Source organism: Bombus huntii, chromosome 6 (assembly GCF_024542735.1).
Source record: "Bombus huntii isolate Logan2020A chromosome 6, iyBomHunt1.1, whole genome shotgun sequence".
In the NCBI taxonomy this organism is placed as follows: domain Eukaryota; kingdom Metazoa; phylum Arthropoda; class Insecta; order Hymenoptera; family Apidae; genus Bombus; species Bombus huntii.
In genome coordinates, this window is record NC_066243.1 from 18425078 (window position 1) to 18440462 (window position 15385).

At 41.3% G+C, this 15385-nt stretch overlaps 1 protein-coding gene across 7 annotated transcripts in view; it reads left to right on the forward strand.

Moving 5' to 3' along the window:
- Positions 1-7541, forward strand: part of LOC126866696 (uncharacterized) — a 64599-nt gene extending 57058 nt beyond the window's left edge. For 6 of the 7 annotated variants that reach the window (XM_050620589.1, XM_050620590.1, XM_050620587.1 and 3 more), the window contains 3 exons: positions 2190-2553; positions 4174-4541; positions 5232-7541. In XM_050620589.1, the coding sequence (XP_050476546.1) occupies positions 2190-2553; positions 4174-4541; positions 5232-6241 (1742 nt within the window). In that variant the 3' untranslated portion in view covers positions 6242-7541. Of the gene's footprint in view, positions 1-1233; positions 1280-2189; positions 2554-4173; positions 4542-5231 lie in introns of those variants that run through there. The other variant, XM_050620593.1, reaches the window with a different exon arrangement.
- Positions 7542-15385: the final 7844 nt, after the last annotated feature.

Genomic DNA, 15385 nt, shown 5'->3' on the forward strand with positions numbered 1-15385 from the left:
GAACTTCGTATACGACGAGCCAACAAAAGGAAACGGCGTAGCAAATTATTATAGAGAATGCGGATCAGGTTTAGTTACTCGTGCGATGACCCGATGGCTTGCAATTAGTCATCTCTGCTCTGTTAGAAGAGAGCGGGTTACTTCGTGGCGACGTTTACCCGCTATTGCTCGTCCGTCGTCGCACCCTGTCGTTGTCCTGTTCGTTTCTTCGCGACTCACGCGCTCCCTTCCATCGCTTTCTTTACTGTAAGTAACTGTACTACTACTGGCGTTTCCTGTATCTCTAAATTGGTAACGCGATCCGAGCAACGAACGAAGAACGGCCGATCGAACTGTATCGAAGGTCAGGATATGCCTGTTCCTCGATTTAGTTTCCTCGCCGTGTATTCCGTACGCGTCTAGAAGCTGGAATGTCTGTCTAGTCGAGGCGTACACGCGCCAAGGCATTCGGTGGTAACGACCGCTCGCCGTCCTTTCTTACGCTTCTTCCAGGCACTTCTTCAAACATCCTCCCGATGCTCCTTCAAACAGATCGTCCCGAATTTTCAAGTCCCGAACCGTCAAGTCGGACGGACATTGCGGCGTTTTCAAGTTTTCAGCGTTTTCCAGGCTCCGAGAAATCTATTCGCTTCTTATTTCCTTATTTCGCCGTTGTTTTCATCTTATAACTGTCCGCCTTTTCTTTTCAATTTCTTACGATTACTCCGACGTAGATAGCTTTACGCTGCTCTCGGGATCTCCTTTGAGAAATCGCTGTCGTTTTCCATAAGCCATAACAGAGAGACGTATCGCGACCCGATGCAGAACAAGCAAAGAATAGTTTTACGTTCGGATTCGTGCGAATATAGACCGCGTCTTGGCTTTAACCCTCGACAGAACCACTTTGTTTCGACCTCTCTAATGCAAGTAATAGATATTATGTACCGTGTAATTGTACTACGTGTAATTGTACGCGGAAACGAGCGGTGAAACTCGTGTACGCGCAGCTTTTGTCTCGATTACTGTTACTCACCGATGCCACTCTTAATAATACCGCGATACAAACATTGAATAATAATGGCGATATATATAACGCGAATAATAATAACAGTAAGGCGATTGTTACGTTGTTTGATCGTAACAACGTAACAACCTTCTGCAACGTATAGAGACATCTTGGTTCGAAACTAGTTGCAATGCCAATGGTATACATAATACGACGATGCTTTAACGAAACCAATAGTATCGTTATTTTAGAGGAGCGAGAAGATGGAACGAGGCAACGATCCACGAATAACAGGTTACTTCTTTCCAACATGTGTCGTACGACTTTACATTTTGAAACGTGCTAGGTTTTTATCCAAAAATATACAACGATACGGTGTGTATCTGCAAAGACAGAAGCATTCGTCGAGAAGATTTAAGAGAGAAAATTTCAAAGATCGATGGAAAAATCGATATAATTTCGTGCGTTGCGAGCCTAAAAGCAAAACTTATAAACGCTACGTTTGACAAACTACGTCTGTAAGGACAGTATCAACATCTACGTCGAGACGTGAAATTCGATATTTTTCTTCTTATAGATCGTCATAGAGGTGACCATCAAATACTCGTCGTTTTTAACCGACCTCGCTCAGAAATACTCGAAACAAAGTTTAGATATAAGCAGTCTAATTACTAAATACCGTAATTTTACGAAATAATATTCCTGTTCTATTTGATATAATTTCACTCGAGCTTGATTAACACTTTACCGACCGATAGCCGATTAATCGGTTTGTTTGCCGCCGACAATCTTTCTCGTTATTCGAGCATTAGTTCGTTATTTAGCACCAAGGTACTTTGCTCAGGTGCGTCGCTTTGTAAGATCTCGCGGTTTTATACCAATTTGAAAAACGGTACCGTTCGCGATGAACAAAAAGAACGGTATCGGAGCGTTTAAACCGAAACAGAGAGTCTAAAGGGAGAATCTGCGCCCGAGCTGCCGGTCGGGCGTGCGTATGCCGTTGAAACGCTAACGATCGGTAAAGTGCTAAAACGTGCCTAGAACGTTAGATGCATCATGCCGCCACTGTCGAATAAGAAAATTCTGATCCCTACTCGCGCATACATAAAACATAATACATAATACATAAAACGCAACATAAATTAACCATAATTATATGGTAATTTCGCCATAATTTTACAAGAAATTCTGATTGAAATCGCAGGGGAGGGCTGTGTAGAGAAACCAGTGTCGACGTTATGGCGCAATTACGTTACCAGCAGCAGGCCGGACGTGTCGATGAGGTTGACGGTCACGAACGGCGGTTTGACCGCCACGACCAAGGATCACGGTTTGACGGAGTACTGGGCGCATAGGGTGACCTATTGCACGGCACCTGCTTCTCATCCGCGCCTCTTCGTCTGGGTCTACCGGCACGAAGGACGTAGGTTGAGGCCAGAGCTCAGGTGCCACGCTGCCCTCTGCAGCAAGGAGTCCACCGCCAGGAGGCTGGCCTCGACCTTGAACGCCAGGTTACAGCAAGCGCTCCTAGAATTCCGACGGGACAAGGTCTCCAGACAAAATGCTAGGTAAGCAAATCGATCGTGTGTTATGCGCAAGTACGAAAGAGAACGGCGTGATCGTTGAAAAGAATTACGCGAAGAAGGACGCGAACGGATTCGCGGTATCGTAATCGGCATCGATCGATGTCGCCGTAGTCGAAACGAGCAAATTCGAATTTATCGGTCCTCCAATCGGTCCGAATCGATCGATCCTCGTTATTCCTCATCTACGCTTATTCCTACTCATAGGAGTAAGGAATAGTCCTTTCCTCGTCACAAACGAACTTGTGGGATAAGTTTTCTTTTTTTACTTTCCCGTTTTCTCTGCTATTAACGTTGCCTCAACGTCGACTCTCCGTCTCGCGGAAAAAGACGTACCCAATTCGATAAGGGAAAGAAGTTCTACGCATACGTTGCTCTTGGTCTCTTATTTCACGTTCGAAATCATCGTTGGACCCAGCACAAGTAAAACCCTCTATTACTACTTTTATCGAGCCGAGAAACGGTAACGTATACCCGTATATTTGTTTATTTATTAATCGTATCCTTTTAATTCCGATTAGCAGCTACGCACAACGTCTTATACGCTACGTACAACGTTCTCTTTTCTTGTTCTCCTTACTGGTGGTAAGTCTCTGCCTGTAATGGATAATAAATAAAAATAAATAAATAAAGTGTTCAGTGTACATAGCATATACTCGGTATATATTAGACGTAGCCCGTAAGAAAATCGAGGCCAGTGGATTCCCGCAGGAATTCGACGGCGGGGAAATCAGATGCACTTCGTGTGTGTGTGTGTGTGCCAGCATTGCCAGGCATTTGCCAGTCGACAAGAGCTACCGTAAGACCGTAACCTCTCGCTGAAGAGACAATTTGGGTCGCCTTCGTAGAACACGATCGCAGCAATCGAGTCACGATTCGGGTCAAATTCGATCGTTCGACAACGCGTATCTAACCGAATGTTTCGAAAAAGAAACGATCACGACGATAGTCGTTTTCCTTTAAATAATATCGGAGATTTATGTTTTCGCACGATCAAAATCCCGATCGATTGTTGCAAATTACAGATGCTTGTCCCGAATGACAGAACTTTGAGCCGGATATCGGGAAGCTAAGCTGGAAACGGGAATGACGTGCTGTTATCTGCCGTTGCTGTCGAAGAAATTAAAAGTTTCTTCGTTTCTCGAGTAATTTTATTGAAAATGCGCTAATGATAATTGTATCGATTTCCAAGTATAAATGATTTTGTGGCAGAGCGTAATTTCTCTTTGGGCAAGCCAAATACTCAAAATTCGATAGATACGTGTACTTGGACTCTACTGTCAACTGTGCTTTAACTTTTGGCGAAAACGGTTCCATATATAAGCATTGAGACGCCGACTCGTTTCAGACCAAACGTAACAATTATTTGAAATTATCAAAAAATCGAACGATCGACCGTGATTTTGTATTCGTCTTTTCTTTTTTTTTTTTTTTTTTTTTTTTTTTTGAGTAGAATGTAATTTTGTATTTGCGAGTAATTTAGATATTTAAATATTATTTTTATAGTAATTTAGATTTTTTCACGCTGTTATAGAAAAGGGTGATAACGCCAAGTGAGGGGACTAAATCTCTAAAACTGTGAACATCGTTTTCTTTTTTTTTCAGATTATCGCTAGCAAACGCTCTGTATGAGAACCCTTCCTTACCACGACGAAAGCTACTTCTCAGTATCGGAGGCCAGAATTACCGACCTCCCCTTGAGAGATCGAAAAGCGCGCCGAAATTATCAGCGATCGAGGAAGATATCGTCGCTGAGGAAATAGAGCAGCAGAGGATCCTCGAAGAGTTGAGGACACTAGAGAACGTGGCGCACAGTTGGCAAGATCAAGATAGCTGGAGGCTCGCTCGATTACTCGATGCTCTGAATCGCGAATCTTCCGACGAGAACGGAAGTATTTCGAGCGGGTGTGAAACAGCCAGCACCGCGACCAGCGAAGAAAGAGCTCCAGGTCCGGAAGATCACCATGCTACAGGTATATCGAAATCAAGTTAAATCTCTTAATTTTTTCAATTTTGCCTTTTCTCTCAAATATATATGTACGTATACGTATATATGTATAATGAATCGGGCGATGAACCTAGCTAAAAGATAATACGATGAATTTGAAAATATATAGGTATAAAAGAAATATGGTTACAGCGAATTATCGTGAAATTAATTGTTTCAAAATTAAGGAAGATCGTTAAAGAACTTTGAACTTTAAAAACTGATACCAGAGAGAAATTTGAGTAGAAAAAGATAAACTATATAGGTCGGTTAAACTTGGTTCAGATTATCCCCGATTACATACATCGACTATCTTATTGATATAAAGTTTATCTTATCTAACAATCGCTAATATAACGTATTAGCATAATGACCGAGCTGTGACTAATTTTTCTAACAATTTTCAACGTATCAAGGTCCACTTGCCTAGTCCCTAGACCGATAATTTCTTGTTTCTTTTTTCACGTTTTTCAAACCCGTTAAAATTAATGTAACAGAGATATAGCGAGTAGAAATAGAAATACGGTCGAGTTACTTGAACTCGAGCGCAACTGGAAGCGGAACAATTCGGCTAAATAATCGGAACTAGATTACTCGAGATCGTCGGAGATACGAATTACTATAGCCACGTTTGCTCGTTCGTAAACTATGGTAACGTAACGCGCATACATTACAGGTGAGACAACGGAACAGCGAATAGACAGAAGAGTGATGTTCTCGGATGACGCGGTCGTAAGAGGTGCAGGTCCCCGAAGAAATTCCGAAGGTTCGCCAAACTTCATGACCTGTGCCGGAAGTCCGCGTTTTCACCGTCGAAACACGGTGCACACCGGTCGTGAAAGGTTTCCACATCGGAACGAAGAGGACGAATCGATGGAGGAGGAGGAGGAAGAGATAGAGGATCCTGCGTCGCATGTGTTCGATTTCGAGTACGTCGAGGACTTTGACGACGTGGTGGATTATAGACCAAGAGGCGAGATATTGTGCAGGTTGGACGACCCGCAGGATAGAGAGAGACGAGTGATGGAAAAGTACCCTGGCAGAATGAGTCACGACTTGCTGCAAAACGACGACTCCCCTTTCTTGACTTTGGACTCCTTGGACGAGGAAGTGGACAGCGACGAAAGCGGCTACGTCGAGGCACCGCCAAAGTCTTTATTGGGCCAAGACGACCGCAAAGAGGACGAAGAGACGAATAATAATAACGGTCGCGTGGAATCGGGTCAAGATCAGACCGGGTCACCCGGTCCTGACGTCCTGAGAGGATCGAACGCGGAGGAAAGTGCAAAAACGAAAAACGACGATTCCAAAGAAACGAAAAACGCGAAAGACGCGAAAGACGCGAAAGACGCGAAAGACGCGAAAGAAGAAGCGGAAATGAAAGAGCAAGTGGAATCGAAAGATTCCATGCTGACCGTGGAGAATAATCAGAGGATCAAAGAGAAGGAAAGGGAGAGAGCCGATTTCATCAAGTGTCCTATTTCAGAGACTATAAAGAAACTGGCGAACGCGTCGCTGAAAAGCTCCAAGTCCTTAGAAATGACTACGAACAACTGTTTGAAAGCTCTGAATAATTTAAAGACGTCAAAGTCGTTGGACGGTGTTAAGCCGGCAGAGATGGAAGGAGAGTCGCCGAGCCTTCATCAAAGGAAACAATTGCTCGCCCAACAAGGCGTTATCGTTTAAGAGCTGGTCCAAATAAAAAATAAGAAACACACGAACGAAAGACGAAAGCCCGAAAATTCTTAAATATAGGTTTACTCTGGCGCGATCGTCCACCTATCGATCAACGACAGGCCAATCTGTACATCGCGTATTACAAACTCGTAACGTTGCCGCATTCGTTAGACAATTTTTAAACGATAGAAAACTTTACCGAGAGATAATAATCGGGCAGTTGGTTTTGTTCGATCGATAAAGGTCTTTGGTAAACCGTTGTGCCCGTGTTATTGATTTAACAGAAGCGAAATGCGGCTTCGAGTATCGCGAGAATATGTAACGTTAGAACTTGCGAGGATATACGTACGTTGCTCTATCGAATTGTCGACGACTAAACGATTTTTTCAAGAAATCCGTGTAATAAGAAGTAAGTTTAATCGGAATCGACCGTCGAGTTGGGTGCACTGGCGATCCGTGATTATCAAGTTGGGCTTGACGCGCAGGATCGTTAGTTGCACCGCTACAGTATGGACAAATTGAACGTTAAGCGGGCTACTCTTGCGGAGCATGGTACAATTATTTACGATTTATTACGATATTTATATCGATTTACGGCCGTGTACTTGGAAGCAATATTTTTCTAAACGTATATCATTGGTTAAAAGAGCCAAGCTTTCGGCAAATATAGAATTGATAGAATCGATCGTCGCAAGACAACAAAGATTCGCACAAAACAAATACTTTGAAAACAAACAAAAAAATCCGTTTTATAAGTACACTTAAGAAACGTTAATAATCGTAAATTGTACTTTACACTCATTTTAAAAATAGAAGAAATTTTTTAACTAAAAGTTACTTCGTAACTTTTCGATTCGAACGATTAAAATAATAAAGTTGACGAACTTTGTTGCGATAAACTGCGTAACGCTAAATTTAAATCCACGAGCTTCGTGCTTGTCGAAAACGAGATTCAAATCGTATTCGGTGCTAGTCGCATAGCGCAATGATAATTCGAGCATTCGAACTGTCACGTTTAAATTTATAATACACGGTTCTTAAACAGGAACCTGCCACACGTATATCCGATACAGTACGTACGTTTCTTCGTACTTTCAGCAAAAGAACTCTACTCTGTTATCGATAAACCGTTAAGAATAATTTGGACCGAACACTTTGATAATTACGCGTGTATCTCAGATGGAAGCTAAACCGCTCGTGTACCATGCTTTACCAACGATGCGAAAGAATCCCAAATATATTGTCACCATTGCTGTACAAGAAAGATTCGAAGACCAATAAAATAGACAACAATTCTCGAAAGTCTAAAGCTCTCGTACTTTTCTTCGTTTCATCAGCCGGATAACTGCGGCAACCTGCTCTTAAACTTGCAGAGACTCGCATTCGGCCAAGTGTCGTGACCGCTACGAGTCGCCCGATAATTACAGATCGCGTGCAAAACCGGCAGAAAACGCGAATCACGGCGCTTCACGGTATACACAGCTCCTGTGGATTCGGGTCGATCAATAGGACAGAGACGCAGGCGTCTCTATAGGTATCGCAAATTCCTCCGCAGGGTCAATTCTTCGAAACGTTACACAGAAATTCTTTATTATTATTTCTTAACTTTTTTTCATCTTTTATGAAATTTCTTACTCTTGGATCTTTCTCTATGAAAATATCATTTCTACGAGATACTATTTTACGAAAATATCTTTCTATAAAATTTCTATCGAATTCTAGTAATACGGAATATAGGCTGCTGCTATTTTACCAAATTACGATTAGTTGAATCGATAAGGACAACGCACGCATATTTATGCCACCTATCCTGTATTTCTATACGAATTCGTTGCAAGAATAATAATAAAACATCCTTCCAACCGATACTACTTTACTTGCCGATAGTAAAAACACAGATCGTTCATTTAAATTTTAACTTTGGCGATAGCATCTGCACGAATGCAAAAAGCCAGACGTAAGACGAGGATTTCATCGCACAACGATTCATGCGAATTTACCGCATATATGATCGCCGGACATCTTTCAGCATTCCCTTGCAACAACGTCCGATGCGGAACGTCCCCGTCAGATGGCAGCAAATGTGCTTATAACCACCTAGCCGATATTCAAAAATCGTTTACGATTCGATCCGAAATACATTTATATTTACCACTACTATTTAATACTATTATATTATAATTAGTCGCTTATTTCGTTGTATCGATCGGCACGAATAAATCGTTCTTTCCAATTTGAAATATAGAACGACGAGCGAAGAAAAGTTTATAATGTAAGAAGCCTTTAACCGTACCATAATCTTGCAAAGTGGATTTATAGTTAGTAAGAGCAACGAATAAATACAACGTATATCGCGGAATATACGATCGCTACGAATACGATAGAAAACACGTGCATTGAAATGTCTAAATATCGAGTAACAATATAGGAATACGTACAAAGGAAAGATAAATTAAATTTTCATTTACGCCGTATCCATTTATATCGTATAACTGTATTTTACGTTACTGCATGCCGAACTAACGAGCCGCGTTACATTAACAGCTTCTTTAATCAAAATGTACAAATCTACGTTTCTTTCCATATACATACAGCCAAATAAATGACATATACGAAACGTGTTCGTGCGATATTTCCTCCCGTATATCGCACGAACACGTTTCACGGAAAATTTGCAAACACCTAAAACTTGTTCAACTTTTCCCATTTACAGTCTACTAGTACTAGTAGTACTAGTATAAAGTCGGTTTAAATATGCGGCAGCAATGCGAACAATGCGAAAGCAAATAGGGGCAATTCGATATCGAACGTGCGACGACAGCGAAACGGTGCTTGCATCCAGTCAAGATCAAGGTACATACCTCGTCGAGTCTCGTTTCGAGTCACAGTTCTCCATGGATACGATAGCGCGTTGGTTTGCGCTGCTCACGCACACCTACGTCTCTCGTCCATGCGACCTACTAACTTATCGAGCCGCGCGCACACTTGTATACGGATGTGCATTCAGCGTGCACGCTACAAATCCTACATAAATGCACGAACAGAACCCAGGATCTGTCCCTTTTCCCCGCTTAACTTTCCATTTACGTATCCTTCGTTCTTTTAATTTCCCTTAAACGTAACAACGACACTGTTTTTCTCACTGTTTTTCTCCTCGCTTCCAACAAACGAATATTTCTTACACGCAACAGACATATCGATCGTCCACGATTAATCGTTGTTATAACAATATTTATTAGATCAACGACCCTTCCCCGGTCACTTACAGCGATTTCGTCGACTGTATTTAATATTTAGAGAGCGTTGATTTCAAGCGATCTTCGAGTAATTCAAAACGCTAAATTCGATTAGCAGACATCTTATACTCTATACATAGATCCGTATACGCGGTCGCAGCGTCGAGATAATTCATAACAAAACTTTTCCATTCTTCTTCTAACAACGACTACTCGATTAACGTAGATTCCAGTCTACGTAAGTATAGGCAAATCAGCGCACGACCTATAGGAAATCTAGCATCCTATAGTTATCTACGAGCTACGATTTGAACGACTAACCTTTACATAGACTTTCGAGCTGTCTCGTTGCACACAGATTTCGGCATACAGGTCCACTCGTTTCACCCATACCAACATGTCCATGTTCTCCGGTTCATCTTACACTCATACGTACGCGTGATGTATGGTATGGTAACACGACGTTACATACAGATACATGCAGGTACTACATATATGCAGGTAGCGTATATCGGAGGGGCACGTCAGGCCCCCTGACAAACGATGGAGGGGGTCCGTGGGGTCCCATAGAGCGGCGAGTAGCTGGTTGGGGCCCGCACCCATACGCGCACGAGCCGCGAGTAGTGTTAACGGCCTTGCTTTATGTGGGTCATGAAACAAGGTCCCACTAGCACGAGGAGCACGAGGAGCACGAGGAGCACGACGAGCACGAGGAGCACGACGAGCACGAGAGAAGCAGAGAACGACGCAGCGGCACGGCGCGCTCCACTCGAGCTCCGTTTCATACTTCCATAGACTTGCACGCGCACACGCGGTGCTCTCTCGCGAACGCCAATGCACACGGCACACGTGCGCCAGCAGAATTGTTGTTATTTATGCTCCTTAAATATGTAGTTTTTTCTCTTCTTTTCTTTTCTTCGGCGCTGAATACGTACGGTAAATATTGCATAAAGCGGTTAGCTTGTCACAGGTAAAGGTTACAATGGCTCGGAAAATTATTCCAGCGTCCCTACAAACTTTTTACGTACGTATGACGGATATTCTGCGAAACATTTGGAAATCTCGTTAGCGTTATAACGAGATAGGACAGTCTCTCCCGATTATATTAGTTTCGAAACGCATCTGAAGATATACGCGCACGCGCACAAACATATATATAGAAGTTACAAGATATTTATTGGAAGCATACACTTTGCAAGCTATTCGCCAAACTATTTGAACAGTCAATTATTCGTTATATCAATAAACCAGGATATTTAGCGAGACCATCTTTGCCACCATCAGTTGTACGTTCAAGACCGTTATTTATGTTCTATACTAATGTTTCGCTCGGCGTATGTTCGTAATAAACTTCTCTATACATTTTCGGAATAACTTTTTAATTTTATCACCGTAATTACGATGGTCGCGTCTCGTTGCAACGCTAACGAAACTTCTAAACGTTTCGTATAACGCGTACAATCATATTCATAAAAATCTTCCGTGGTAAGCGTTGGAATACTTTCACGAAATTTCGAAACCGATCGAGGATAATTTTATATGTTGATATACGGTCGAAAGTGTGAAATAAAATATTTGTTAAGAGGTGTATTTGTCGTCGAGAGAACGACGATGGGTAAGAAATTTGTCGAGTGCACGTGCGAAGCATTCTGTTTTTATTTACTAGCGTAGACTGAATTGTGTGCTGTTTCAGAGTATTTCAGCGTGTCGCACTTGACTCTTTTCATTTTTTCAATGCCAGAACAGTCATTTCCTGTAGATATTTCAAATAGATTTACGAATCATCTTCCTGGAAAATAAAATTTTACTCTAGACTCGCGTCCGATACCTCTGTAAGAATGGAAAATCCCAGATTGCTTTTGTAGTTACGAAGCGCAGTATCTTGTTTCCTAAATTATCCCTTTCCAACAGTCTACGTACAAATTTAAATGCACCGCTATTATATATTAAAGGTTTGAAATCGCTATCTCTTCCGAGCCGTTTGATTCGTTTGATTTGCGATCAAGCTATTCGATCGCTTTCGTGCTGGCGTATCTGTACATTGAAGTAGGCAGAGGCAAAAAGGGAGAGAGAGAGAGAGAGAGAGAGAGAGCCACCAACGCAATCGGTGCTTTCTACGATGTGCTCCAAGCACAGTGTACCTTCTCTTCCTGGTGCAACACTGGCAAAAGAACCGATCGACTCTACGTAAGCGCGTGTCGATACATCGCGTTTTCAATCAGCCGGATTTATTCGTCGTAACCAACGGATGATCGTTGGATGATCGTTGGAGGATTCGCGATTGCAAAACGCGCAAACAAAGACGCAATGTTAACAAAGTGTCGACGTCGAGTGATCCTTGATTTTGTGGATTATTCGAATAGCAGGCTCGATAACGATGGCAATAGACGCGCTAGATATACTGAAATAGTAGTAACAGTACCAACGGTACAGTTATCGTACAGATTATAGTAATAAAGTTAAACGTGCAATGATATGGTTACATCGAACCTAACGCCGGCATTACGCCAACTACGAGAAATTTTCTCGTTCAACGGCTGCCTTATTTAATTTGATGACATTATTTAAATATCCTGCTAACTCATAGTTTCACTTGCGAAGAATTTATAAAATAATATGGACGAAGAGTTCTATCGAAGATATATCTCCGCCCTTCTAGTAACAGCTACTTTCCCCACTTTTAAATCATGTATAACGATGCGAACGAACAGTTGACCCGTGGCATTCGATAGCATAATTACGCTAGCAACGATCAACCGAGTAAATTTTAGTCAAAGTCACGATCTTTGAAAACGACCATGCTACAAAGTGTGGCACTTTCACTGCGGTTGAAATAGATCGCGTAATACGGGTTATATACTTGCAGGCGCGATGCGAAATGACTTTTTCGAATACATCTAAAACGTTTTTAAAGTAGGAGAAATTATCGTTAGAGAAACGTCTTTTCCTCGGAAAATTAGAAACTAATGCAACACGAAATTTGCGTAATACGTATTTATATAAATATCGTTGTTAGAATCTGAAACAACTCTAATTAAGATCCTCTAATTAAGAGATCCATTGAAAGGAAATGAACGATTGGGGTTAGGTTGGCAATCGTAATAAAAACAAAGCGATTTATACGAATTTATGCGAGATCCGTAAATTCGTACATTAAAATTCGTACATCGATCGTTGCGGTTAATACGTTGCGCTTTGTTTCGAGCTCCACGAGCGAACGTATCTCAGTTTGCCTCTCCAGGGCAGACGTGAAAAAGAAATTTCTTTCGACTTTTTCAAATCTTAATCAACGTGAAAATGAAAAATCCAGTATTATGACGATAATCCGATAATCGTGTCACGAGCGAACGAAAGAAAGGTTTCGCCTCCACCGGCGACCAGGTTCGATGAATATAGTTGAAATCGTATCGAGATCGATCATCGTCACACCGCACCGTCGACTAGTAGCTACCAACTCGGGGAAGGTGGTTCTTCGTTCGCGTATCGAACTGAACGACGATAATGTTCGATGGGAATTTTCGACGGCAATTTTCGATGGCAATTTTCGACGGCAATTTTCGACGGCACCCCATATAGTTTTCACCGCGCGTGCTGCACACGCGGTAGCTACGATGCCAAGAGAAATCGAACTTGATCGCTAAGCGAGCCGCGACGTCAGCTCGGCCCATTAGCCGCGTTCGAGGTTGTTTTGCCGCGTGCAAGAACAGCCTGCGAACACCGAGGACGAGGAACGATCGGACGAAGCCCGAAAGAGACGCGACGATCTACGAGTGGCGTCGACCCATTACAAAATCGCTCTGTCACTTTGGTCTTCGGTGACTCTCATTTTTCATTTTCTAACGAAATTACGATCTATACAAAATTCTTCGTACTAAACGGTCGACTACGTACTACACTGCCATCGATATACATGCAACCATGTGGACGCTTTAGTTAATCCGTATCGACAATATACGAACGACGTACAACATCTATTAGATTTAATAAATCACTAATATATTTGCAAGGAATTGTAATTTGTAAGGAATTCTAATGATATATTTGAAGGTAAAACGTGTAAAATATTCAAAGTACGTTACATTGATATATATTACGTATATCACATCTCGTTATTACATTTACGTAGCAGGTAAATACAATATTATTGCGCACAGAAGAGCCACCACACCGCTGTGTTTTGTATCAAATAATAACAGATAGTGCCGCTCGTAGCAGATACGGTAGATATGCCAACATTTTGGTTGATCCGACCGCTTCGGTGGTAAATTCCGTACACGGAAACAATAAAACAAGTTCGTATAAACGTGTGCCCTGTTCGACCTTGTTTCCGAGTTATGGCGAGTTTCTTCCGAAACAAACTGTATCTGTGCGTGCTTCCACCAGAGAAGTACAAAATGACCTGGTTGCATCCAAACGCAACACAAGACTGCAGACGTTTTATCATCGTGCTGCCTTACTCTGCGCATTTTTCCAGCCATCGTTAGTTAGATATCGAGCTCTGTTTATAAAGAGGCAAGTAATATACAGGCAAGGTAAACATAGTGAAATAGGTAGGTCAACTATTTCCTTTTGTCCATAGAATTACTCGGATATAAAACTCGCTGTATCTCGTAAATGTTAATTCTATTATTTATGTATATATGTATATATATGTAACGCTTTTTTAAAATAATTAGATATATATTAGTATTTCAATAAAGAAAATTCATTCCGAACTTTCGAACCCGATGTTCTATTGTTTACGTTGTGAATACTCTTGGGAAACTCGTGTTAATAACGATTCCAAGACCGTGATTATTTCGCAGGAAATAATGTATTACATGTAAACAAATATACATAGTAGTGGTAATACTACTGATAATTCATTTGTTTTATTTTATTACTTGGATCTCGTTAATATTTAAAACGAATATGCTGAAACATAGTATACCAAAGTGGCGGATCGGTTCAGGCCTGACCGATAAATACGTATCATACCATGTATCGTATCGTATCGTTCGTAAACACTGGTCTACTTACTTCCACTTGATTCCATTCAGTGATCTGAAAAATTAAAGAAAAACGCACTTCTTCCTTGCAATATAGAGTGGGTCTCGCGTACCTAGGACAAGCTACTGCTCTGAAACGACGCAAGATGGGAAAAACTTTCATCGTGCAAAATCGAATAATCTGTAATAACGGAGGAGAATGGTCGAACGTGGAATACCATTTTCTCTTTCAAATGTCATTTTTCCAAAATAAACCGCGACAAGTAAAACATATTTATGGATATTCGGTATTCGGTATTTCGGTTTACGCTCGATCGAACAGCAACATTATATTTCGAAAGTTATCAGCAACTTTATTCCATGTTACATCTTGTTAAATTACAATTACATTATTACTACATTAATGCATTTCAAGCTATGGCTGCGTGTCTAAATACAATTACGCTGGAATTTACGTTATCGTAACGTAAAATAGCGATATCGTTGAGGTAAAATCTAACCAACAGCTTACATTTTTCGTACACGTTTAAATCTTCGAAAAACACAGCAACCAATCGATCGTCTCTCTAATATCGCACAAACTGAAACGGAATACACTTTCGGATTCGCATTCGATCGATATACAGATCGTACGTCGCTGTAGAAACTACTGTGCGGAATCATTATAACGATACTAACGGTGAAATCTACGGAAACGCGATACAAGTATCATTAATACCACGTACGAGTACGAAATGTATCCATTCTGGAAAAAAAAAAAAGAAAAAAAAATGAGACAATGAAAACAAATGCCACTTGGTATTCATACACGATACCAGAAGAATATCAATTTTAATGAAATCTGTGTGAAAAATCAACAGTCGCTCGGCTACAATCGACGTCTATTATTCTATGAAATTTGATGAATTTCGTGCATTACCATTTTTTCA